We start from the raw sequence: 23,552 nt of genomic DNA, 5'->3' as shown, positions 1-23,552 counted from the left end.
ATTTGCCATTCTGGAGAGAGAAATAATTCGAAATACTCTTAATACCCTTCTGACCGGCCGAGCCCACACGTCAGAGCCTCTCTCTCACTCACTATCCTCTCCATCCTCGTCCTTCGTCACTCCCTCCTAGAGGTGAGACTTGGGCCGGATCGGGTCAGCCTGACCCGACCTCTTCAGGCCTCGGACCTTTCGGGTCGTGCTAGGATAGCCCGAGAAAGTGTTCGGGTCGGGCCGGGCTGGCCCAAGCCACCTTCAGCTAGGTCCAGACCCGACACGGATGCACGATGAGCATTGTCGGGTCGGGTTGGCACGAGCCCAGCACCGCCACACTCCACCGCACTGGAGGACGTATAAGGACGCGAACCTATTTTTTTACCGAACTGGACCGCCCATTAAACCTCATATCAAAACCTGATCCGACCTATAAATCGGACTGAATCAATCCGGCCCATCAATGCTCGGGTCGGATCAGACTTAGACTAGACCAGATCGTGCCGAACTTGAACCGACCCAAAAAAACACGGCCCAAATCTCAGCTCTACTCCCTCCACACACACACACACACGGTCCTCCCTCAACGACTCCTCCGCGCCGCCGCGTCCCCAGCCATGCCGTCGTCCCATCCGAAGCCTTCACCAACCGGTTCTCCTCCTCAGTCGCCTTCTTCCTGCGCGACGCCGCCGAGACCCGCCACCGCTAGACGGCGAGATCTACGCGGATGGGCTCGACGCCAGGAAGGAGCTGGTGTTGCGACTTGTGGACGTGAGGAGGGCGGTGCCGGAGAGGATACTCAATGCATATTCAACCGAAGTCTGGAGTACTGCAGTGGTGCCCCCATCTGCCTCCAGGACCGGCCATCTCTTTTCTTTGTGTATCGACCGTGGACTGGAGATCCATCCATCCGACTTGGATGATTTATTCTTGAGTAGAATATACTAGCGGTGCTCTGCTATGCCATTTAGATCCACGAACAACAGTTTGTATGCTTGGAGATACATCCGTTCTGTTCTGTTGCCCGATTCGTTGCCGCCCGAGCCCAATCTGGTATCACGCGCGTCTGATTCACCACCGCCGCCGAATCAAGCTGTTTGGGCATGGGGGCGGCGCTGCCGCCTGCGAGCTCGCCTCGGAACGGGGACGACTTGATCGGGTCAGCCATTGACGACGGTGGGCAGGCCGAACGGAAGAAGGCCCAGCCGCACGAGTACACGCCAGCGCTGGGACGAGGGGCGAAGGACCTTACAAGTGGGCCCGAGGGCAAAATGGACTATATACCTCATCTCTCCCTCCTCGTCGGCCTGAAATGAATATTTTAATACCAGCAATGTCCTCTGGCAAATATTTCCTCGGATACAAATAATTAACAACTTTGACTTTAGTGTTTAAAATTTGATCATTGATTTTTCACAAATATATGAGCCAACATTTATAAGTGTATGATATTATAAAAATAATTTTGATAGCATATCAAGTGATATTTATATTATATCAATCAATTAAATATTTAAAAAACTAAAATTAGTAAAGGTGAATAGTAAAAGTAAAAGTTGTCAAATATTTGTAAATGAGGGAGCCACTTTTGGAGTATCTTCCCCCATTTACCTAGTGATCTATAGGTTGTTCAAATTAATCAAATACTAGAAGGAGATATTTAATGTCATCCCGTGACATCTATGTTGACATGTGAAACCTATTAAAAATTAGGCTATATATGAGCGACTATGTGACTTCTAGAGACTATGTTTTTAAAATCATAATCCTATTACTATCTCTGTTTTCGTTTACGTGTTACCGGTTTTTTACTCTAGCATTTTTTATCTTGTGTTTTTTTCTACAAAAAGTTTATAAATATTTTAAAAAATTAGCATTATATTCGTTGTGAAATATAATTCATTAGTATGGTATATTTTTAAGTATTTATAAATATTTTATAAAAAAGTAGAAACTTAAAATTGCTACTCCCTTTAGTTTTAAATATATGACGTTTTGACCAAATATGATCAAATTTTTAAAACTTTGACCATCAATTGTTTCTAAAATATTTATTTTGAAAACCTCAAAATATAATATTATAAAAGTATTTTTCAAGATAAATCTACACAAGTGATTTTTATATTTTTAAAATAAATACTTAAGAAAACTATTGACGGTCAAAGTTTTAAAATTTTAATTAAATTTTGATCAAAACATTATACAATTTAAAATCGAAGCAAATACATTAAAAAATTGGTGACAAATAAATAAAAACAAGTAGAATTATTAGGTAGGACCTGCTGGACTGCTGGTCATTATCTTCTTGTCCGTACGTCCAATCTCTTCACGAACCTTGCGAGAAGAAAAGGCAGCGCAGGCGTGGCCATGTGGGTGAGAGTGAATGCCCAACGGTGATTGGCAGGGGAGGGTGCACGGACGGAGGCACGTGACGCTCCTCCGAACCAAGTGGAATCGGAGGGGTAGTTGGCATGTGTGGGGCGTGCGTTTGCGACGTCGCGCCCAGCGACGCGTCCGCGGCGGGCGAAGTGTACAGAGCAGCGGCAGCCTGGGCGCGACGAAGTGATGACCCCTCGTTAAGGTGAAGCGAAATCCATCACCATTTCCGCTCTCACCTCCACCGCTAGCGCGAGCGCGGCGGAGAAACCAAAGCGACCCGCGCGGGAGAGGCGAGGGCGGAGAGAGCGGGATGGCGTCGGCGGGGGTGGTGGCGGCGGCGCTGGCGGTTGCGGCGCTGGCGGCGTTCTGTGGCACGGACCCTCTGCGGCTCGGCAGCATGGTGGAGTTTCCCGGGTTCGAGGCGCACCACGTGGACCTCCCCGACGCCGCTGAGATGCCAAAGCACGCGGACGCCCGCGAGCGGCTCCGCGGCGCGGAGGTGCGGTTCCGCGGCGAGGTGATGGGGCCCGAGAGCGTCGCCTTCGACCCGCGCGGACGCGGGCCGTACACGGGCGTCGCCGACGGGCGCGTCGTCTTCTGGGACGGCGCGCGGTGGGTGCCCTTCGCGACCACATCCCCGCGCTGGACACCCGAGCTTTGCGGGCCCAAGGAGTCGCCGCTGGAGTACCTCCCGAACGAGCACGTCTGCGGCCGCCCGCTCGGGCTCCGGTTCGACAAGGGGACGGGAGACCTGTACATCGCCGACGCCTACTTCGGGCTGCTCAGGGTCGGGCCCGAGGGCGGGCTGGCCACGCCGCTCGCCACGGAGGCAGAGGGCGTGCGGCTCAACTTCACCAACGACCTCGACCTCGACGCCGAGGGCAACGTCTACTTCACCGACTCCAGCCTCCATTACAAGAGAAGGTCTGTGCTGCCACTCATACCTTCTCTGCTCTGCTTTGCTTAGCTGTTGTTTCATCTCATCGTGTTGTTTGGTTGCACACTTCCGACTGTCGTATGATTGTACCATTTAGCTCACTTCATAGTTGAGTAGACCTTAATTGTTGCTTAATTGTTTTGACTAGTTACTGATGTAGCATGAGATGCAATGCTATGATCTGTATGATCTGTTTGATCCTTCGATCACGTCACAGATTCCCATCAGTGAGTAAATTCACATGCTTTCCTACAAAAGAATGAAGAAAAAGTAGCAGCCAACATAGAGCCTAAAGCAAATGATGGCTTCATCTGTGTTCAGGGGCAATTCTTTTTTTCACTGTTCTTTTGGGGAACTTTTTGCTTCTCAGTTTCGTTGCAGTGATCTTGCAGTCAGAGAGTCTATTGTTCTATTTGGACCTTATTTCATCATTTTGAGGTGTTTTTGGTTGATTATTTGCAGTAGCTAGTAACTGACCAGTGTGCTCGTTCATTTGCAGGAATTTCATGCAGTTGGTTTTCTCTGGAGATCCCTCTGGGAGGCTTTTGAAATACAACCCTCGCACCAAGGAAACGACAGTTCTAAATCGCAACCTCCAATTTCCCAATGGGGTGTCCATGAGCAAGGATGGCACATTCTTCGTCTTCTGCGAAGGATCGCGTGGCAGGTGTTTATGCTCTACCCTACATTTGGTCTAGGCACTTAATTCTTCTCCTCCATACTGACACTTATTGATGTGTCATTGTTGAGACAGGTTGAGCAGATACTGGTTGAAAGGTGAGAAAGCAGGAACCGTGGATCTTTTCGCCATCTTGCCTGGATTTCCAGACAATGTGAGGACCAACGAGAAAGGCGAGTTCTGGGTCGCAATCCATTGCCGACGCAGCTTGTATGCCCGGCTCATGAGTCGCCATGTCAAGCTGAGGAAGTTCATGCTCAGCCTTCCTATCCCCGCCAAGTATCACTACTTGATGCAGATCGGGGGCAGGCTCCACGCGGTGATCATCAAGTACAGCCCCGAGGGCGAGGTGCTCGACATCTTGGAGGACACTAAAGGAGAGGTGGTGAGAGCCGTCAGCGAAGTGGAGGAGAAGGATGGGAAGCTCTGGATAGGATCTGTTCTGATGCCGTTCATCGCTGTCTTCGATTATGCCAAGGCATCTTAGCCGCATGGGTGAAAAACGGAATATGTGGAATTCCTGACTACCGTTACACTTCTCTGAAGAGGATGGTCGACCCCAATAAATTTAGTCTTGGAGCATCCTAGAATCGCTTGATTGATTTTTCACCTTTCAGTAGCAAATGTAATTCGCTCACAAGTTTTAGATTGTCTCTCGAATCTTTAGGAATGAACACCTCATGTTTCTGAGCCCATATTTGTCAAGTGTGCTCCTTGTGTTTTGATCTGTTTCAACTTTTATTTGCTCGATGACGAACGCAGCTTTTGAATTACAGTGAGAAGATCGTTCTCGCCATCGTCGTTTTATGCTTCATCAGGCTTAGAATAATTACTTGCAATTGTTATTTGTTTCAAAGTCCTTACGGTGCAATATGATATCTGTTGGTGAAAGGTATTATAGATTTTATCTATCCATTTGCTAGGATAATTTAGTAATTATTTTATTATTTGAGTAATAAGTCAGATGTACCTTGAGGGTAATTACGTCTTTGTTGTTAACATTTCATCGTACGTGTGCTTGTTTGTCTCACGCCGTATATACACGCAAGGTACGGTGTGTTCTGCCGCTGTCGCAAATACACGCAAGGTACGGTGTGTTCTGCCACCGCCGTCGGTGTCCAGGCTCCTCCACCCCTCTGTGCCAGGCCAAACAGCGCATCGCCTGAAATAGTAATCCAATTGGAGAAGAACAAGATCCGATCAGAACTCCAAAAGAAAACTCGTCCCAATTTGCAGCTACGAGTGACGGCCCATCTGAGGAGTAACCTTTGCTTCAGTAGTCCCCTTCCATGTTTCCAGGCTACTCAATGTACGAACCCTTCAATATTCAGAAATATTGCAAGGATATTTTGGGGAACACAAAGGACAACGAGAGCGGCGAGTCTTTTCTTGGTTTCAAGAGTGTCTTTTCCTTTCTCTGATCTACTTAAGATGTTTGTACAAAGTAGTTCAATGTTGTGCTGAAAACATGCACTGTAACATGGCAAATCATTTTCTTCCTGCGCATCAATAGTTACGAATGCATCTCTGTCATTTGATGGGAACAATATTCTTCTCGTCATATTCACTAAACATCTTCCAGCCAAAATAAATGGTTTCGGTAAAAGACAAGACATAGAACAATATTACTTTTTCATGTTTGTTACGAACTGAACAAATATTACTAAAAAACTAAAATGGTCGTCTCTAGCTAAGTGGAGATCCATTTCCAAGAAACTTAATCTTCACCTCATTAAGGGTGGATTTCACAAGTATGGCTGCCAGCTTCCTTCTAAATCTATCAATTAGTTCCTGATTGAAGTCTTTCTGTAATCTATTTCCATTCCAGTGCTCCATGAATTTGAGCACAAAGAGGCCACAGGATGTGCTGTCCTCCTGATGCGGCAACCCTTGCAATGTGTTGATGTCCCAAGAGGTGACATCCAAATCTTTCCACCACTTATAATCATTCCTGTCTTCATCTGGCAAGTGCTTCATATAACGCTCGAAACCTTGAACCTGAAAGAATAAAAGAATATTTGTGTGCGTAATACATGTGTAAAGTACATTTATGTAGTTATAGTGCTTAGAACGAATAGAAATGCCCACCATTGCTTTTACTCCATGAAGAATTGCAAGGTCTTGTTCTGAATCTTTCTGTGGCACTTGCGAATTAAGCACATGTACCTGACGGTTCTCTGCATTCACTACTACTAAGAGCCAGTGATGATACAGGTACATGGGGAGGAAAATCTGGAAAATGATTTTGTTAAATATTGTGTACAAATAGTTATACAAAAATGATAATAATATAATTAAAGCGCACCATATGATGGTTGATATAATTCATTAATTTACGAAAGTTGTGCAACATTTTCAAGCTATCTCACAAAAAACTAACTCGCGCCCCTTGCATTATGTAGAGTGTGAGTGGCCATAAAGCATTCAAGTCCTCCAAGCCAGTAACGTCAACGTCAAAGGCGTGTGAGAAAGGTGAACGCGGTCTCGAGGAAATTGGTGACAAAGGATCATCACCAAAAATGGTACAAGGAAAGGGAAGAAACCAACTAGGAAAACAGACGTTGCCAATCCGGCAAGGGCTGCAGCAACAAAGCACTTGGGCTTCAAAGATGATGAACTTGTGATGGATCATAACAAACCAACCAGGAAAAAGGATGACTACCAAACACCGCAAACAAGGGTACTCACCCGCATCCCATATAGTAAACACATTTCGAGCAAAGTGACCTAACACTAAATCTTATAGGGTAATCGCAAACACAAGCAACAGGCTTCAGAATCAAATCTTACGAAGGTCACAAGGTCGCCATCAAAAAGGGAGCGCAAGACAATTCAAAACAAGGAGGGTGACTTTGTATGCTACAAACCCAACCAGAAAAAATGACCAAAGCCGCAAACTGAAAGCTATGTGCCACAACGTATGTACTTGGTTATCTCTTTTAATTTCCTACATTAGTTCGCAATAACTGTTTTCCAATTGTACTTGCAGTTGCGGATTTCAAGTGCACCGAACAAGAAGCTCCCACTATCGAATCCATCAAGTTATCGCCAATAACTAAAAAGTGGGTGCACATCGATGATGTAAGCATAAACACAGAAAATATGCTGACAGCTTGGCTTAATGACCAGGTTAGTCAATATATGTAAATTTTATTCCTATGTAACCATCAACATATAACAATAGATGATTCTTACCTTCTTACAGATCATGAACGCATACATCCACTGCCTTGTTGATGATCAACATCTTAAAGTTAGGTCGGGTGAAAATGTTTTCCTCTCGGATACGTTCACTCCCACTTTACTGCAATCAAGTGATAGGACTATTGGGTGAATCGCTCAAAAGGCAAAACAGTACCTCAACCATGATATGGTAACACTTGCCACCCTATGTACTGGAACCTATGTTTAGCATAAACAAATTATATTAAATTTGCTACAGGTATTTTTCTCAATTAATATCAAGAACAAGCACTGGTACTTATGTGTTGTCAACGCCGACCTACGTACCATTGAAATACTGGACTCATTTGGGCCTAGACAAGATCTCTCCTTAGTCACTGCAACGGTAACCTGTTAACACTCTAGTGACCATCATTGGGTATGAATATTTCATGGCACAGTTGTAATAGGTTTTCGACTGAACAGCTCGTAGGGTTGAAGATCTATTTAGACATCTCAGTACAGGAACTAGGATCGCAACCCAATAGGTGGAGGGACAACAAGGTCACAACTTGGCTAGTCAAAAATGAAGTGGACATGCCAATGCAAGAGGATGAGTGAAGTTCCTTTTTTTTCATCAATGCTCCCTAGAATTACTTCTTGTTACATAATTATCATGCCACTAAATTTCTCGCAACGATGTAGTTCCTCGTGCGGATTGTTCACGCTCAAATTCATGGAATGTTGGACAGGATTCAGTCTACGCCCCACATTTACACAGGTATGTCTTACTAGAATACTTTATTACCATTGAAACTCATTGCATGGCAATGCAGTGTTCGTAACACTTATTCCACGTTCAACCCTTGCAGGAGGATATAATCAATTTCAGACTTAAACTAGCGGCCATTTTAGTGCATTCTCCCCTTAACAAGGTAGAAGAAAGCCCTGGGTCAGGATCAAATGAAGAGCAGTGAAATAATGACTGCCAAGGTGAAGATGGAGACATGCAAATAGTTTAAGACCAAAAGACCCCTGGACAGTAGCTTCTCTGTGTTATTGAATAGTAAACCATTTGGTAAGGATACTAGTGGTCTTGGAATATATTCAACAGTTTCAGGAACAATTTGAAAAGCTTAGAAGCCTATCAATTGCTAGAATCATGCTTAGTAGTATGAGTTCATGATTTCTGCACTATTTCATCTTGTCCCCTTTTATTAACATGTTTCGAATCATGCTTAGCAGCCGATCAATTGCTAGAATCTAATCAAACCACAAAAACAGCAATTAGCCGACTCTAGTAAGACATGGTTACTCTTCTATTCAAAGAACAGCATTGTTTCATGATTCTCATTACCTGGAATGGGGATCTGGTGCCCTTGTAGGCAAGTCTCTCCATGATCATGCGTGTGATCCCCAGCTTGGACATCTCCAGCCCCTCCTCCATGGCACACTGCCGCCCGCCTCTTCTCCTCCATGTACAACGCCCACTGCACAGCGTTGACCTCGTCTCCCAGAACCCGATGCACGCGAACTCTGGCGATGTCTTCTTCTCCGGTGAACTCAATGAAATCCGGCGAAGGGGTTACGGTTAGGGTTCGGGATTTTAGGGGAGGGATTCGTGGCTGCCGGTGTTAGAGGGATGGCCGGGGAGTTCGCTGAACAGGCGGTGGTGGCTGGCGGTGTGTAGGGCGGCGAGGCGGCGGGGGCGTCAGGGATGTAGTGGTTAGCGGCGGTGGCTCCAGCGACGGGCAAGGAGGCAATGGCGGCAGGGGAGCACGGGGAGGAGGGGCACTAGGAGAGGGGCGACAGAGGAGGGAGGGGCGGCGGAAGAGGGTGGGCCACACCGGCGTCGGAGAAGGGGACGACGAGACGAAGGGTGGCGGCGCACAGGTCAGGTGGCGACGGGGTTGGGAGAGAGACAGCGGCGGGGAATGAATGAGAGGAGCGATTAGGTTTGGAGATATGAATGCCAGTACGTCTGAGACGTCTGATCTACATCTAAGGGATCAAAATTTGACAGATTTTTACCTCTAAAATCAGTCATCGGATGACCTTCCCTACCCTAATTGAATATATAATTTACAAGTTTACCTTCATTTTTTCCAATCTTCTCCTTATAATACCTATGATACTCCTTAATAATACTCATGATACTGGCGAGCGAAAGAGTATTATTAGATCTATCTGTACCACAGATAAAGAAAATGAATAGCAAGCACTCATTTGGATGTACCGTAAAAATCCTCTAATTTAAGACTCTGCAGATTTGAAAACCATCAAGCTTGGAATACTGAATACTCTGTTCTAATCTCATGATCCCTAGAGACACTACACCTCTTTTTATTGAATCAACCTGAACCTAGAGTTTTAAATCTCATGACCATCTTCGTACGGCCCTAGACCACCTGCATGCTTGCCCATGGCACACGCTCGTAGGTTACGAGTGAAACAGCTGCATCATTCACCCCAACGCCTGCCACATCTCGCGGCCTAATCTCGCGAAGCTCCTGCCATGAGGCGCGTTGGAAGACGTTGATCTTTCGAAGACGAGGTCCTACGCGAGCTGTTGATCTTTCAAAGACGAGGTTCTACGTGAGCTGCCAATCCAGCATGCAGATGCTATCAGTGTAATTTGGATATGAACATGGATTCGAGTGTCTGGTTCATCAAAAAAAAAATTAAACATACGAAATATAACTCAGAATCCGATTCAGATTCAGTAAAAAAATTAAAACACAAATGTCCAGATAAAGCTGGATGCTACCCATGAACAACAACCGGGAGGCCCGACGCCGGCACAAAGCTTCAGCCGCGCTGAGATCAACCGGTTCGACCGGCCGTTGCCAGCCCACGGTCAGTCGGACACCAAGAGAAACCACCAACACGTCCCAAGCCGAAGGGACGCAGACGCGGGAGAATCGTACAGAAAGTATCATTGCTACCGCGCTAGAGAAGGAGGAACGTACTGCATCCAGCATCCATAAATTGCAATGTTTATTTTAGAGAACAGCAGCACAAGTCATAAACTGCAATGTTTGATTACACAAGTCGATAACAAAAGACTGTTTGAGGCCGGGATATCTTTTTATTCCATTATCTAAAAATGACAATCGATGATTGTTCATCTGTTTGACCACAAGTTTCAGCATTTGCTGCTCTCTGAGGAACCAAAGGGTAAAAAGAAGATCCAAGACATGAGGACCATCATTCCTGTCCTCTGTCTGAAACTGCCGGCCGGCATGGTCCATCCCCCAAACAATTGCATGCCAATCCAATTATCCAACCCACACGGACCGAGCTCGCACGTGTGGACAAAGCACAATACAATCACTCGCTGTACCAAGTGTGATGCACTGATGCTACACATGCTGAACTGAAACCCAAGAACGCCTATACTGAGGAGCCAATTAATCTTGCACTCTTGATACCGTTGACGAGTAATTGGCTATTATGTACGCAGGAAAATTGCAAGAAGAAGAAGAAGAGGAAGAAGAGGAGGAGGGGCACGTTGCTATTGATGCCGCATGGAGGAAGTGCTGGAGCTGGAGGAGACGCTGCGCCAGAAGCCGGCGCCGTAGAACCGGGAGCCCATGATCTCCCGCTCCAGCTCCGACGCCGCCGACTCCGCCTCGCCGCGCGCCTCCTCCTCGATCTCCAGCGGCGACGCCGCGGCGGCGGCGAACATCGCCTTGCCGCTACTCCCGGACGGCGACGCCGCCGGCCTCTTCTTGCCACTGCCGCGGGCGCGGCTGTGGTGGCGCCTCCTCTTCACCCGCCTCATGAGCTCCGCGGGGAGCCTGACGGTGACGAGCAGCAGGACGTCGAGCAGCGCCAGCGGGCAGCAGCAGCATACCGCCGCACAGTTCGCCGCCGCCTGCCCCGCCCCCTCCCCGCACCCCGGCTGGGGCTCATGCTCCTCCTTCCCGAGCTCGTACTCGCGCATGCGCCCCTGTTCTTGGAGTTCTTGGCGCCCGGGCAGGCGGCGGCTACCGAAAACACAGCCAAGAACCTACGGAAGATACCCGATCCTCGAACTGGTATTTAGAGAGAGGTAGAGAGACGGCCTCGTGGTTGGTGGAGGAGAGAGAGAGGAGGAGGAGGGGATAGAGGCGGCGATGGCGTGGCGTTGCCTTTCTTGCTCGTGCTGCTCTACGCCAGGGAGGAGAAAAAATCAACCCCCAATTTCCTACTTGCCGTGACGTATTTATCGCTCTCGTTGCTGGATGGTCACTGCAAAATTCCAACACCAAGAAATATATTTTGTATTTCTGTCGAGACACGGCAGGGTTATGACGACGGCCAAGCGGAGAGCGATAGGGACAGCCGAGTGGACTCCGAGTCGGCTGCTCGTTTGGCTGCTCACTCAGGACGAGAGCCGCCCGCGCGCGCGCACGCGGTCCGGGGACGCTTTGTTGCTAAGGATTCGCGGTTTCTCCGTGGCTGTGACTCGACGTGATAGCGCCCCTGCAGAGATCTGTCTATTATATTTACGGTCTGAACCCAATGAACATGACACATGCTAATTTATTTCTTTTTTTTTACACATGATTTTTTCTAACTTGACCAAATCTAAACCGTAAATAGCAGTATCCTAGTATTATTCTCGCCCAGGTGTGGATATTTTGGATGTTGGCGTCCGTCTTGTTGCGTAATTGACTGGGTCAAACGGTGGTGGTGGTTGTCTAGGGCTACAAGGTTGCGCCACTTGGTTGTTGAGCTAAAAAAAATGGTAAAATACCGCCTGCGCGTCGTTATTGTATTTTTCAAGCTGCTGATCAGCGGAGCAGGAAGCAAATTAAGCAAAGGGACAAGAGCTGAAGAAGCTTCCAGAGCCAGCCCAAACTAGAGACAAGACCTCTGGAAGCGTCCAGAGTCAGTCCAAAGTAGCACCCAAAGAACCAACAAGCAGCCAGAGCGCGGTGCAAAACCAGGCACGCTGTTATCAGGAGAAGATCACACTCTTCATCCAGCAAGCAAATGTTCAGGCTGAAACGTGCAACACAAGACTCACTGGAGCGCCGCATTCTTTCACTTGTGTGAAGCATCAATGCTGGCTCAGTTAACTTATGATACAAGACCACCCACGGATTATTAGTCTACAGAATTACAGAAACAAAAAGGTCAAGCCCCCAAGAAATCAGAATCATGTCGAATCAGTTGCTGTCTTGCACCTTGAAGCTAGAACACGATAGAATAGGTGGTCCACAGAACAAACATCAGAACATTCGGCTTCAGGACTTCTCCATCCTGCTACGATACGAGTAGCAGCATGTTGCTACGATACGAAGAATGTGAACAGATGAAGCCAAGACAGACTAGCCTGTCAGTAATTGCATTTGCATCTGCGAATGAAATTGATGCTAGCTGGGCAGATTCACAAATTAGCCTGACCGTCGAGAAGCAAAAGCTGCTTAGCCTCAGAGACATGAATCCTGATGGCCTCAAGATCCACCTCCACCTTTTCGCCAACGGGCAGCATGGGTTCATCCAAACTGCAAGAGGTTAAGCTTCTTCTGTCCTGCAGAAGCTCACCCAGGTCCCGCATCGCTTGATTTAGCTTCGAATGCAGCTCATCCAAGCCCCTAGCTTGATGCTGCAAGGACTCCTCACATACTTTCATCTCTTCCTCCTTCAAGTTGACTTGGAAAACGCAATCTTGGTAGTCAATCAGCAAGCGCTGCATGTCCTCCCCGCTCTCCCAAATCTCTGTCAAGGTATTGTCACGGACAAACTTCTCGATGTCTGCTTCCAGCACAGAGAGGCAGCTATCCTCTATTTCTTTTTCAAGGAGTTCAATCTCACAATCAATATAATCACATTTGTCCATACTTTTTATTTCCTTTTGCACCATGACAAGCTGTTCATGGGCCTTCTTCAGTTCACGTGAAAGCTTTATCCGCTCCTCCTCAGATTTCAGCAGCTCAGTTGCCTTGCCAAAATTCTTGAGTTTATGCAATGGTGCACTGGAAGTATCCAGATTATCAATAGCAAAAAGGACCTTTTCTTCTTCCTTCCTTTGAGCTTCATAACAGCGAAGCTTCCGTTTAAGGCCATCAAATTTGTTTCTCAACTCAGCTTCAGATTCATGTGCTTTTGTCCTCGCAGCAGATAGTTCATTTTTGCGGGTTAGGAGGTGATTCAACTGTTCCTTCTTTTGATTCATTAATTCAAAGTTGACATCAAACTTGGACTGAGCAAGGGCTTTGGTCTTCAAATCCAAGTTCCAACATGATGCTGCAGGCAGGAAATACTTGCCTTCAAAAGAACTTTTCTTCTCCCGTGATTCCGACTGCGCAGACTTCAGGGCTTTGATGTCTTCCTGACCATGCTGCATGTCTAGACAATGGAGCTGAATGCTTGCAGAAAGTTCTTCCGCCTTACTACTAGCCATTTCGAGTAGTTTAAAATATTTTATTGCATCCTGAGCAGACACAATCTTGTCTTGGACAAGCTCCAGTTTAATCCGCACAAGCTGCAACACTTCCTTAAAAGCTACAATCGAGGAGTCATGAACATGTTTTACTTCAAGATTCTCAGGATCTGCTGCTTCAAGCATTTCAGCATCTTTCTCATCCGACTGAATCTCTTCCATGGTTTCAGAATCGCCTTGCTCTAAAATCTTCCTTTTGAACTCATCTCTTTCCTGCATAGCTTTCTCATACAAACCCATAAGTCTATCATTTTCCTCGTGCATCTCTTCCAGTTGAAGACGCAATTCTGCAAATGTAGTTCTTGACAAGTTGTCCTCTTGGATGCATTTTTCACCCAGTATCTTAGGCTCTTCGTCCACACTGGATGAGTTGTGTATAGACAAATCTGATGTGCCTACTGGTTGGGCTTCCAGCAGATCATCTTCATCCGCAGAGTTTCCTCCAAAAGGATGGCTGCTTTGCTGATCACTTGCATCTTTAGTTTGAGGAATGGTAGGACAGTTTCCATCTTGATTCGCCCCAACATTGACAATAGCGTGTTCATAGAGCTCAACTAATCTCTTGTTATCCTCAATCAAAACCTTAAGCTGCATCCTTAATTCTTCATTCTCTTTGGCCAAACCAATCGCAGTTTCATGAGCTTCTGCTTCCCTTTGACTTGCAGAAGCTATTGCGTCAACCAAAGTCTTAAGTTCCGTCTGAGCATCAGGCAGGTCATGTAAACCGGCATCACCTTCCTCCTGGAGCTGGACAGCCTTGAATTCTTTATTTGTGTCATCATGTTTCTTTGTAAGCTCCAACTCTGTGGTCAACTCATCAACACGCCTGCGCATTGTTCAGCAAATACAGTAAATCATTAATATCTTAATAGACTATGGAGGAAGCAAACATATTGATTACTATTTACTATGCAATAAATTCTCTAGTAACAGCATGGCCAAGGTACAAAAATAGTTATACCTCTCAAGTTTATCTTTTGCTTCCAGGCAGAAGGTAAACTTTTTACGCAATGACTCGATTTCTCTCTCATTTTGAATAGCCTGTGGTACAAAATTATAAAGTAATGTTTCAGCCACTAACAAGTATGCATAATATACACAAGGGTATAATCAGAGTTGCATATAACCAACCTGCAATCGAAGAAACTCATTTTCCTCATCACCAGCTGACTCCCCGAATAATGAGAGGTCCTGCACAAGTAATTATATCTATGTCAAACCAGGAGAACATGTAATAATGCTGTAAAGTAAATATATCAAAAAGATTTTTGGTTCAGCTGACAGTTCCATGTAGTAATTCAGAACTTTATATATAGTTATCGACAAACCTTGTTAACAGGATCCTTCTCATGCATAAGCTTCCAGTCAAGTGCCTCTAGCAGCTGCAAATCAAGTTGGAGATGTTGAATAAGCTCACGACTTCAAGAGAGTGACGGAGGTAGTGACGGAGGTACATCATTAGCGTTCCCACCATCTGAGATCCAAATGACTTCATAATGCATACCTTATCTTGTAAAACAATTATTTGCTCATGCATCATTTCCCGTTCACCTTCATCAACAAATGTCTGCAACCTGATTTTTTTAATTAAAAAACGACATTAAGCTTTCAACTCTACTAAAAACACCAAGCAGATAAACCAGAAGGCATAGTAATAAGCTTATTTTAGACAATAAAATATTCAAGAATCAGTTATTCCTAGACAACAGTCACACGAGATAACAAAAGTTGAGTTGATAACCACATCATAAAATATTCAACAAAATAGAAGTGATTAGTAACAACATAATAAAAGGTTAAATTGATAACAGAAAGCAGCTTATTTCAAACCATAACATATTCAAGAGTCAGTTATTCTTTGCCAGCAGTCACAAGAAAATAAAGAGCCGCTAACCATTTAAGGAGCACCACAATATTCACAGCAATTCTAACCTTCGCAGCTCTTCCTTTAATTGTAAGTTTTCCATTGCAAATTTTGTAATTTCTGGATTGCGATCTAGTTGACTTCGCAGGACTTCCAATTCCTTCACGAGCTCTTCCTTCTCTTGCAAAAGATGTGCTTCAGCAGATAACTTCCCTGAAGTAACTTGCTCCAATCTTTTGATCCGTTCTTCACGAAATTTAAGCCTCATCTTGAAACTTCTTACCTCTTCAGATCTTTGAGCTGCCTGTGGAGTAATAGAATATTAAAGTTAGCAAGCATATGACTATCCGTGAACATTTTTTGCTTTGGTGAAGTGCTTGTAAGGTAGAACTACGGACCAGCTGTTCAGCAGTTAGCTTTGCAGCAATTGTTGCCTTCAATTTTACTTCCTTCTCTTGTTCCCTCCTAAACGCAGCAGCAAGGGCAGCATCATAATCTTTCCTCTGAAAACAAACACACCAACAAAAACAGTGTAAGTAGTCTGTGAAGCACATCAAGTTCCACAAGCAATAACAGCTATGAATACCTGTGTAGCCCTTTTATCAAAAAAAAGTGGACTGAACGTGCCAGGACCTTGATCCCATTTGAATGTGCTAGGAGACTCACAGACAAATCCATGGGAACCAATGTCTTCTGTTTTTTCAGAACTTACTAGTCCTTGCAAACGGCTAACTTCTTTCTGCAATAGTAGAGCAGTTTTAAGGTATCATGCATGACAAATTACATATTAGCAATGTTTGTGCAGTAGAATATTTTGAGCAACAGCTCTTAATCTACATGAACAATAGCAGACAGGTCCAAAATTCAAGAACGTGTCATTCTGAATCCAAATGTCAAATCTCTATTTTTTTACCCTCTCTCCCTCTTTCTCTCTCTTCTTCGTCTCTCTTCCGTCTCTCCCTTCCCCTCCCCGTGACCCCGCCGCCTGCCAGCGCCGACAGACCTCGCGTCCCACGCCGCCTCGCCCCGCGCACCCACTCGTCACCGGCCCTATTTAAGAAAATGAACAGTTCGGACTCCTCTCCCCATCCCTTCCTCACCTTCGCTCTCTCCCCACCGAGCACTCCACCACCTCCCCCCGAGCTCCACCGCTACCGGTGAGCCCCCCGGCCCTTTTCTCTCTCTCCCTCTCTCCTTTCCCTCCCCCTGTAGACATACCTAGGTCCCCCGCTATCGCCGGCCGCTGCTTCCCGTCATCGGCCGCCGCTCCCGTCGCCGGCCGCCGCTCTTTCGCCCCTGCCGAAGAGCCCCCACATCCCGCCGACCAGATCCAGGCCGCTGCCTCCTCGATCCATCGGCCGGCGAGGCCCGCCACCGATCGTCGCCCCTCTCGTTCTCTCTGCGCCCGAGCCAATCAGCCCCTCCCCTCTCTCTCTCTCTTTTATCTCCCTCTCTCTCCACAGCTGACAGCTGGACCCCCACCGAGCCAAGCCACCACCATAAATCGAGCCGAGCCCTGAGCCGACCTAAACGGAATATTCTAGGAATATTCTCCACTTTTTCTATTTTCTTAATTTCTCTCCCGGCAAAACTTCCGAAGCTCATTTCTCCTCCGTCCTAACTCCGTTTTCAACGATTTTTCCACCAATATTCATCTAAATTCGAGATCTACCCAATCATGTCAATTTCATAATTTTTGTAAATTGTTTAGTCATTGTTTTAATCGTTTAATTGATCGTGTGCGTCTTTATCGTTGTTGTGATTATTAGAGAAATGAGCATTCCAGGAAGACCCTATTGATCGTGTGCGTCTTTATCCGAAGTTTGAAGAAGGAGCAGACGAGGACTTCAAGGTAAGTCCTACAACCGTTGATCATATTGACCCTATGTTTTCAAATACAACCCGTAGAACCGTTGTTTTAAACAATAGGATTATGCATTATTAAGTTAATGGTTATGACCTAGCTTGTTTATGTCATGTCTTTTATTGGTACTTTTATTCCGTTGAAACCCTAGAAGGTTCCCAACATCAACTATAATGATTGTTTGGATGAATGCTTGTTTACCAGTATGATTATGATTACTTTGCTCAAAAGAAAGAGATTATTTACATATGTTAATCATGCTTTTCAAAAATATGAAGTAATGTGTGCTTGGTGTGTGTGTGTAAAACTTGTGTTCTTGGGAAAGCTCTAAAGTAGTGTTGACGAGGGTGAGTAAGGTACCCCACAAAGGTGAGAACTACCTTGAAGCAAGGTTCGCCTTTGTGGTGTTCTTGCTGGAAGACTCTTGCCTCGATCGTATAAAGACCGGTTCGCTGTAACATTTCACCTAGTATCCACTCGTACAACCACATGACCTGAATAAGCAGGACTTGATATAACCCCTCTGACTTAGTTCGATACCCACCCGGAGGCCGGTAATGGCAATGGGGACCAAGAGAAGACTTTGATGGTACGTAGCCCAAGGTCCGGCTGGTGATATCGTTAAGGCTATGTCAAAGCCTTGGGATTGCTAAGTGGTCCTTCCCGTAGATCTTCTAAGGCCCCTGGTATCTTAGTGCCTCATAGGTGGATATTGTGACTTCGTTGTGAGGTCATTACGTCTCGATATGACAGCTCCACCAGTTGCTAAGATGGGAGCCTGCGCATATCTTGTAGGTAAAATGTACAATCTCTACAGAGTGTTAAACATATCCGGATAACCGTGTCCTCAGTCAAGGACATGCTATGGTTTGGTCACAATGATTAGCTTTTCAGCGTGAGTACCTCTTTGGTGTGTGAGTGGGCAATGTGCCCGTGTTTTCGAAAAGAAGGATTTTGGCTTTGTGCCCTAAGCCTCCTGGACTGTGTGTCCGTCGGCAAAAGACTTGTGGGAATTGGCGGGATGCAAGTATCTCCCCAAGGGCCGTCAACCCCCATAAGCTCAACTTACGTGTTCTCTTCGGAAATATTTGTATTAAAGATAGTCTTTGCAAAATGAACCTTGCATCAACAAAACTAGCTTTCCGCAAAACCTAAAAGACTCTACAGCCTTATCCTTGATCTACCCATAAGTATCTAATATTCCCCCTTGAGGTAGTACTTGTTGAGTACCTTATGTACTCACACTTGCTAATTGTAGACGCAGATGATTCAGAGGCTAACTTCGTCGAAAGAGAAGATGAAGATTAAAGAATCTGGTTTCGTCTACACTCAAACTGCCTGTAGGGCATGGATCGCTTTTGCGTCGTTTCCGTTGTGCTGTGTGGGTTTGTTAATTTATGCCTACGGACCTTTGTTGTAATGAACTCTATGTTGTACCCTATTATCGTACTTAATCGATGTGTGTCTGTGATATCTGCTTCTGTTGGAATTCGTACGTACCAGCTACTATCCAGAGACTAGTATGAGCTACACAAGGTGAACCTAAAGGAGAGGTCCGACACCAAATGTCTTCAATATACAGTAAAGTTATAGAAAGAACAAACTCGTCTATACCTTAAGGTGCTGGATCTGTAAACGCATGCTGAGAACATCACCTGAAGCATCCTCGTTTATTGTAGCCTACAAAGAGCAGTAGTCGGCTGATGCTTGCAGAATGCCAAGAAAAACATGTTACATAGTAATTAATATGTGCTGATTACGTACATTATTCCTGATGTATTTAGCTCGCTGTGCAAATTTCAAAGTGCTTAACGTCTCAGCAGCACAACTGGTTAGAAAAGGAGAAACATGTCAGTAATATATCCAGTATAACTATTTCAAAATCAAAGGTACAATTGAATAAAAAAGACAAGTCACGATTAGGAATCAACCAGCTAGATGGGCTTATGTTTGCAATTATAGTCGTCTTCGAATTTCCTCCAAGGGAATCCTGGACAGAAGAGAAAAGGAATAAACAAAACAGTAGCCATCAATGTAGATGCAAATTCACATCTAAACGTTTATTCATATATATCTCTAGCAGTCAACTTACAACATGAAGAACTTTACCGGTTCAGCTGTGCATATTACCTGGAGGAGAAACGTTAATTTTGAATCTCGATAGGGAACATGGTGTGATTTTTTGTTGGATACGGCAATGAGGTTTGTAATGACAAGTCTGCAAGAATGCCATTGAACGAAATAGTAAAAAAAATGTAATATTGTGGCTTGAATCATACACGGTACAAGAATCTAAGTTCAAAACAAACTTTAAAATGTTTTCTATTGTCTGAGGTAACTAGTAGAAGATGATCAGCTAAGAGCTAACCCTAAAGTTGAGAGTGACTTGTTGATGTTGGTCGCTTCCTTCAAGCGCTCCCCTTCAGCACCTGAGCTCTTTTGCCTGCATGGCAGAAGTCACGCATGCTGAGTAGGAGTGAAAGAAAATGACAAGTTTGTGTGCTTGCACTGAAATTCTAAGAAATTTGTATCTAAACTAATAGACAATGTTACATGTGCAGCTTACCTCTCTGAGCCAGCAAGATCAACAAGGTTGAGTCTAGAAAATCTGTGGTGGTTGATACCTTGCGACTCCCACTGTATGGTTAACTTACAAGAGTAAGTGAAGGAATACATACATGTGCAATAGGTTACCCATAACCATATGCTTGCATGTATATTGACATCTTTGAAACTAAAGACTAAGAATGAGCAACCGATTACACAAAACCTATAGAAATAGGTTTGGAGAATACGTATTTCATGTACCTTACTCTCTATCAGACAAGTGAAAACACTATGAGAGCGGCTACTTGCTCTGTTCATATTGGTGGATGCCACCTTTCTGTTTGCTGCCCCCTGAAAAGAAAATAAGAGAGTACATTTAGATATAACTCATGTAGTGAAACAAAAACTTAGGTACCTGACGATAAAGTGATCTGTGCAAGCTTGATTGAAACTGGAAACTGGTAAAGAAACTGAAGCTTGCAGAAATCCCAATGACGGGAACAAACTTGAGCACAATGTATAAATAAAAAAATGCAATCATTTAATCAATTTAACCTCTATAAGTTGTTGCATCGCTTCTCGAGCATTGGAGACGTCATGTTCTGTCAGATTCTCAACATGGACACCCTTTTTGGCATCCTCTCTTATCTGCAACAAAGAAACTAGAGCTAATCAGGTCATGGTCCAAATAATGTATATGTCAAAATATTGAAATTTTCCAACAGCACTTTACAAAAATGCAAGAAAGAAATAATAGTGAATGCCAAAAGAACGAGAGATATTGCTAGATTAGAGATAAACAATAAAGACCAGTATAACATAATCCTTGCATGATATTTAAGTGTGCTTTCAGTGAATTACATGCAAGTTTACAGAATTTGGGTTGAGTAAATCCAGAATCTGCTCGTTATAAATCTCCAAAAAAGAGCATTTACAGGTGAACCTAAGCTTTTCATCTCTCCTTATTTCCTTTTCCTGCAAACAGTAGTAAAAGGAAATTAGCTAATAGCATGCCATGTGCAGCTAAAATGAGGCATCCACAAAAATCAACAGATCATCAAAACTTGCCTTTTGGATTCTTGAAAAGAGATGCTCGAATACTCGAGGCGTCATACCACAGTTCACATTGTTCCTCCGTGTTCCATTTTCTATATCACCAAGCATTGTGTGTGTTTTTCCGCTGCCAGTCTAGCAGAACCGGATACTTTTGTAAGGGTAAACGTTCAAAGGTAAATCGAGCGTAACATGCAATCCTTCTGCAGCAGCAACCGGTAAGTGAAACATGTAGCTCACCTGCCCGTAAGCAAACATGCAGCTGTTATAACCAGCCATGCAGTTCTCCACCATGGGCACCCCAGCAACTTTGAACAGATTCTCCTGAACAGCACAAACGGAGTAGCATTTACACATTTGCACAAATAGATAAGCCAGAAGAAGAAAACGGGGACGAAATCTGGACCGGGGATCGAGAGCATCAAGAGCACCTGCGTGACATGCTCGTCCGCGACGAGATCGAAAGTGAACCGGGATTCGGGATGCCCCGTCCAGGTGAGGCTCTGGCTACAATCCTGCCTGATGCATGTCTTGTGCCCCTGCAGCGATATCTCGCTGCTGCTGAGCGGCCGGATACGGATCACAACCTGCAAATTGGAGCAGTTAAGCAACCGCCAACATGTGCTCGACGAAATGCTCACGGACACAGCCGCGCGACACGAGCGAAACCAGGAGAACCGGCAACGGGGAGGAAGGTGAAGAGAAGCTCGCGGCGAGGCGGAGGAAACCCTACCTGCACGTTGTTGTCCTTCCAGAAGGCAGGGTCCTCCTGGAGCTCGAACCGCGCGGGGGCGGGGGCGGGGGCGGAGCTGCCGCCGCCGAGCTCATCGTCGACACCGTCCGACGGCATCGCTGGGTGCGGCGGAGGCGGAGTTCCGGCGGCTGGACAGAGTGGCGGCGGTGGATCGGGGGTGCGGGTGAAGGGGGAGGATGCGAGATGGGGTTTTGGTTTGAAATGGGGAGCGTAGGCGGTGAGACGTTGGCCGATTTCGAATTTGGGGTCGCGTCCGCGCAGCGCTGCGTGGGGGTGGTCTTCGAAGCAAAACAATTGCCGCGGGGTCAGAGATGTAATATATATAAATAGTGGTAACCGGATAAATGTCTTATCTCATATCTAGGTCACTACTACTCGGTAGATTTTGAATGGAGTGATTGAGAGAAAATTCGAAATGTAACGCTTCGTTTTTGAATTTATTTGCCCCCAAACTCATTAACAATACTACCAAACAATGGGCCTACAAAATTCACTCCCTCTGTTCAAGAGTATCTGGTTCTTTTGACATGATATTGTCTCCAATAAATAACTTTGATAATAGGTTTTTCATGTCGTTTTTTTAACAAATATATTATATTTTGGAAGTACTTCTTATAAGGGATCCTATGATACAATTTTATGTGACTAAATCAAATATCCTTATGTGGCTACACGCTTCACTAATCCAGCTTGAATACTGGCTAATGCTCCTATTTACCCTTTTTCTGCAACCAAGATTAGCTGCATATTTAATGCCCAAAAAGCTTAACATATACTTCAACTCTTAAAAGCTTGACAACACAAGATAAATTTATATTAATTTCTATCTAAATGTGCTCTAGTTTTATCTAATATATCTACTCTATCGATCAAAGCGTTTACAAACTATCTAAGAAGTTAAATTACAAGTAAGTAAATGCGGAAACGTAAATAAGGTAAAGAAAGTAAATTCGGCACAAAATTTTTTTCCGTAGTATCAATGGCATGAATGCCACCTTTAATCCACGTTGGAGCTCCACAAAGGATATACTCCCGGTCGGCACCCGGTTACGACGCTTTAAGCCACCGAGTCAAAAAACAATGTCTCCACCCTGATGAGCCACTAAGGCAAAATCTCACCACTAGTCTCTCTTCCGGTTTCTCGCCATCGTGATCACTTCGGAGCTTGAGCCACACAGACAAGGATCCCCGTGCCCCCGCACAATCACCTTGCCGCCGCTCCACACCAAGTCAAATGGTCAACAAGCTTGCCGACGAGTCACCAAGACTCCAAAGTACCGGCGTACCAAAAGTTACATTGTTGGATCACTCCTTGATGCACTCTCTAGGCAGCAATCACCTAGCAACTCACTCTCTAGGCCTATAAGCACTAATCAATCACTAATCTTGTGCTTAATCGCCTTGGATAATCACTTTAAATACTTTGGTAGCTTGTATATCTTCTCAAGTGTACATGAATTTCTCTGAAATCTAGCACCCTCAAATGACTAAATGGAGGGGTATTTATAGCATCAAACTCGCGCACTAGTCCTTAACCCAACGATTCTAAAAAGCTGTTAACACCGGATCATTCGGTAAGTACACTCTCACAAACTAGCCGTTGGAACTCCACTCAAACCTCTGTGAACACTGGATACTCCGATGTATACTCCACCTTTATCACCGGACTTTCCGGTAAATATATCTTAGCCATCAGAGTCAACATCTTCTCTGTGTAAATTGATCAGGTGTATTTTTCGGTGCACATTACTTCATCACCGGATCATCCAGTGCGTTATCCTCAGCCAGCCGAGCCATTACAACCATCTCTGGAAAATATGCTCCAGTGTACATTCATCACCGGACCATCCGGTGCGTTATCCTCAGCCAACCGAGCCAATGCAACTATC

At 45.2% G+C, this 23,552-nt stretch overlaps 5 protein-coding genes across 5 annotated transcripts; 2 read left to right on the top strand and 3 right to left on the bottom strand.

Moving 5' to 3' along the window:
• The first annotated feature begins 2,398 nt into the window (after positions 1–2,398).
• On the top strand, positions 2,399–4,782 carry LOC133913319 (protein STRICTOSIDINE SYNTHASE-LIKE 3-like). Its single transcript, XM_062356446.1, has 3 exons — positions 2,399–3,294; positions 3,807–3,974; positions 4,062–4,782. The coding sequence occupies exons 1-3, from the start codon at positions 2,681–2,683 to the stop codon at positions 4,471–4,473; spliced, it is 1,194 nt and encodes a 397-aa protein (XP_062212430.1). The 5' UTR covers positions 2,399–2,680; the 3' UTR covers positions 4,474–4,782.
• An 890-nt stretch (positions 4,783–5,672) lies between these two features.
• LOC133910772 (ubiquitin-like-specific protease 1A) lies at positions 5,673–6,680 on the bottom strand. Its single transcript, XM_062353046.1, has 3 exons — positions 6,675–6,680; positions 6,153–6,218; positions 5,673–5,984 (listed from the first exon to the last, which is right to left on the bottom strand). The coding sequence occupies exons 1-3, from the start codon at positions 6,678–6,680 to the stop codon at positions 5,673–5,675; spliced, it is 384 nt and encodes a 127-aa protein (XP_062209030.1).
• A 212-nt stretch (positions 6,681–6,892) lies between these two features.
• Positions 6,893–8,179, top strand: LOC133910771 (ubiquitin-like-specific protease 1A). Its single transcript, XM_062353045.1, has 6 exons — positions 6,893–6,908; positions 6,976–7,115; positions 7,429–7,554; positions 7,635–7,765; positions 7,854–7,929; positions 8,021–8,179. Exons 1-6 carry the CDS (start codon positions 6,893–6,895, stop codon positions 8,123–8,125), a joined length of 594 nt encoding a protein of 197 aa, XP_062209029.1. The 3' UTR covers positions 8,126–8,179.
• A 1,949-nt stretch (positions 8,180–10,128) lies between these two features.
• Positions 10,129–11,358, bottom strand: LOC133913318 (uncharacterized). Its single transcript, XM_062356445.1, has one exon. It carries the CDS (start codon positions 11,092–11,094, stop codon positions 10,663–10,665), a length of 432 nt encoding a protein of 143 aa, XP_062212429.1. The 5' UTR covers positions 11,095–11,358; the 3' UTR covers positions 10,129–10,662.
• A 787-nt stretch (positions 11,359–12,145) lies between these two features.
• On the bottom strand, positions 12,146–21,937 carry LOC133913317 (kinesin-like protein KIN-12G). The gene is made up of 21 exons (XM_062356444.1): positions 21,643–21,937; positions 21,341–21,496; positions 21,150–21,233; positions 20,925–21,044; positions 20,718–20,831; positions 20,412–20,504; positions 20,118–20,207; positions 19,876–19,946; positions 19,678–19,752; positions 19,440–19,527; positions 19,241–19,299; positions 19,074–19,137; positions 18,924–18,989; positions 16,032–16,184; positions 15,844–15,948; positions 15,514–15,749; positions 15,086–15,155; positions 14,910–14,963; positions 14,713–14,772; positions 14,543–14,622; positions 12,146–14,407 (listed from the first exon to the last, which is right to left on the bottom strand). Exons 1-21 carry the CDS (start codon positions 21,757–21,759, stop codon positions 12,526–12,528), a joined length of 3,837 nt encoding a protein of 1,278 aa, XP_062212428.1. The 5' UTR covers positions 21,760–21,937; the 3' UTR covers positions 12,146–12,525.
• Positions 21,938–23,552: the final 1,615 nt, after the last annotated feature.

This window comes from Phragmites australis, chromosome 3 (genome assembly GCF_958298935.1).
Source record: "Phragmites australis chromosome 3, lpPhrAust1.1, whole genome shotgun sequence".
Lineage (NCBI taxonomy): Eukaryota > Viridiplantae > Streptophyta > Magnoliopsida > Poales > Poaceae > Phragmites > Phragmites australis.
This window is presented reverse-complemented; position numbering and strand designations above follow the sequence as displayed.

What these genes read in the sequence shown, in the direction of transcription:
- LOC133910772 (XM_062353046.1), bottom strand. An exon ending in TGAATGCAGAGAACCGTCAG is followed by an intron (nt 5,985 to 6,152) that starts GTACATGTGCTT and finishes TTATTCTTTCAG; the next exon opens with GTTCAAGGTTTCGAGCGTTA.
- LOC133913318 (XM_062356445.1), bottom strand. Translation starts at nt 11,094, where the DNA reads ATGCGCGAGTACGAGCTCGGGAAGGAGGAGCATGAGCCCCAGCCGGGG.
- LOC133913319 (XM_062356446.1), top strand. Translation starts at nt 2,681, where the DNA reads ATGGCGTCGGCGGGGGTGGTGGCGGCGGCGCTGGCGGTTGCGGCGCTG. An exon ending in AGCCTCCATTACAAGAGAAG is followed by an intron (nt 3,295 to 3,806) that starts GTCTGTGCTGCC and finishes GTTCATTTGCAG; the next exon opens with GAATTTCATGCAGTTGGTTT. An exon ending in TGCGAAGGATCGCGTGGCAG is followed by an intron (nt 3,975 to 4,061) that starts GTGTTTATGCTC and finishes TTGTTGAGACAG; the next exon opens with GTTGAGCAGATACTGGTTGA.
- LOC133910771 (XM_062353045.1), top strand. An exon ending in ATGCCAATGCAAGAGGATGA is followed by an intron (nt 7,766 to 7,853) that starts GTGAAGTTCCTT and finishes GCAACGATGTAG; the next exon opens with TTCCTCGTGCGGATTGTTCA. An exon ending in TACGCCCCACATTTACACAG is followed by an intron (nt 7,930 to 8,020) that starts GTATGTCTTACT and finishes CAACCCTTGCAG; the next exon opens with GAGGATATAATCAATTTCAG.
- LOC133913317 (XM_062356444.1), bottom strand. Translation starts at nt 21,759, where the DNA reads ATGCCGTCGGACGGTGTCGACGATGAGCTCGGCGGCGGCAGCTCCGCC. An exon ending in GATCTTGCTGGCTCAGAGAG is followed by an intron (nt 19,753 to 19,875) that starts GTAAGCTGCACA and finishes TCTGCCATGCAG; the next exon opens with GCAAAAGAGCTCAGGTGCTG. An exon ending in AAGTCACTCTCAACTTTAGG is followed by an intron (nt 19,528 to 19,677) that starts GTTAGCTCTTAG and finishes GCATTCTTGCAG; the next exon opens with ACTTGTCATTACAAACCTCA.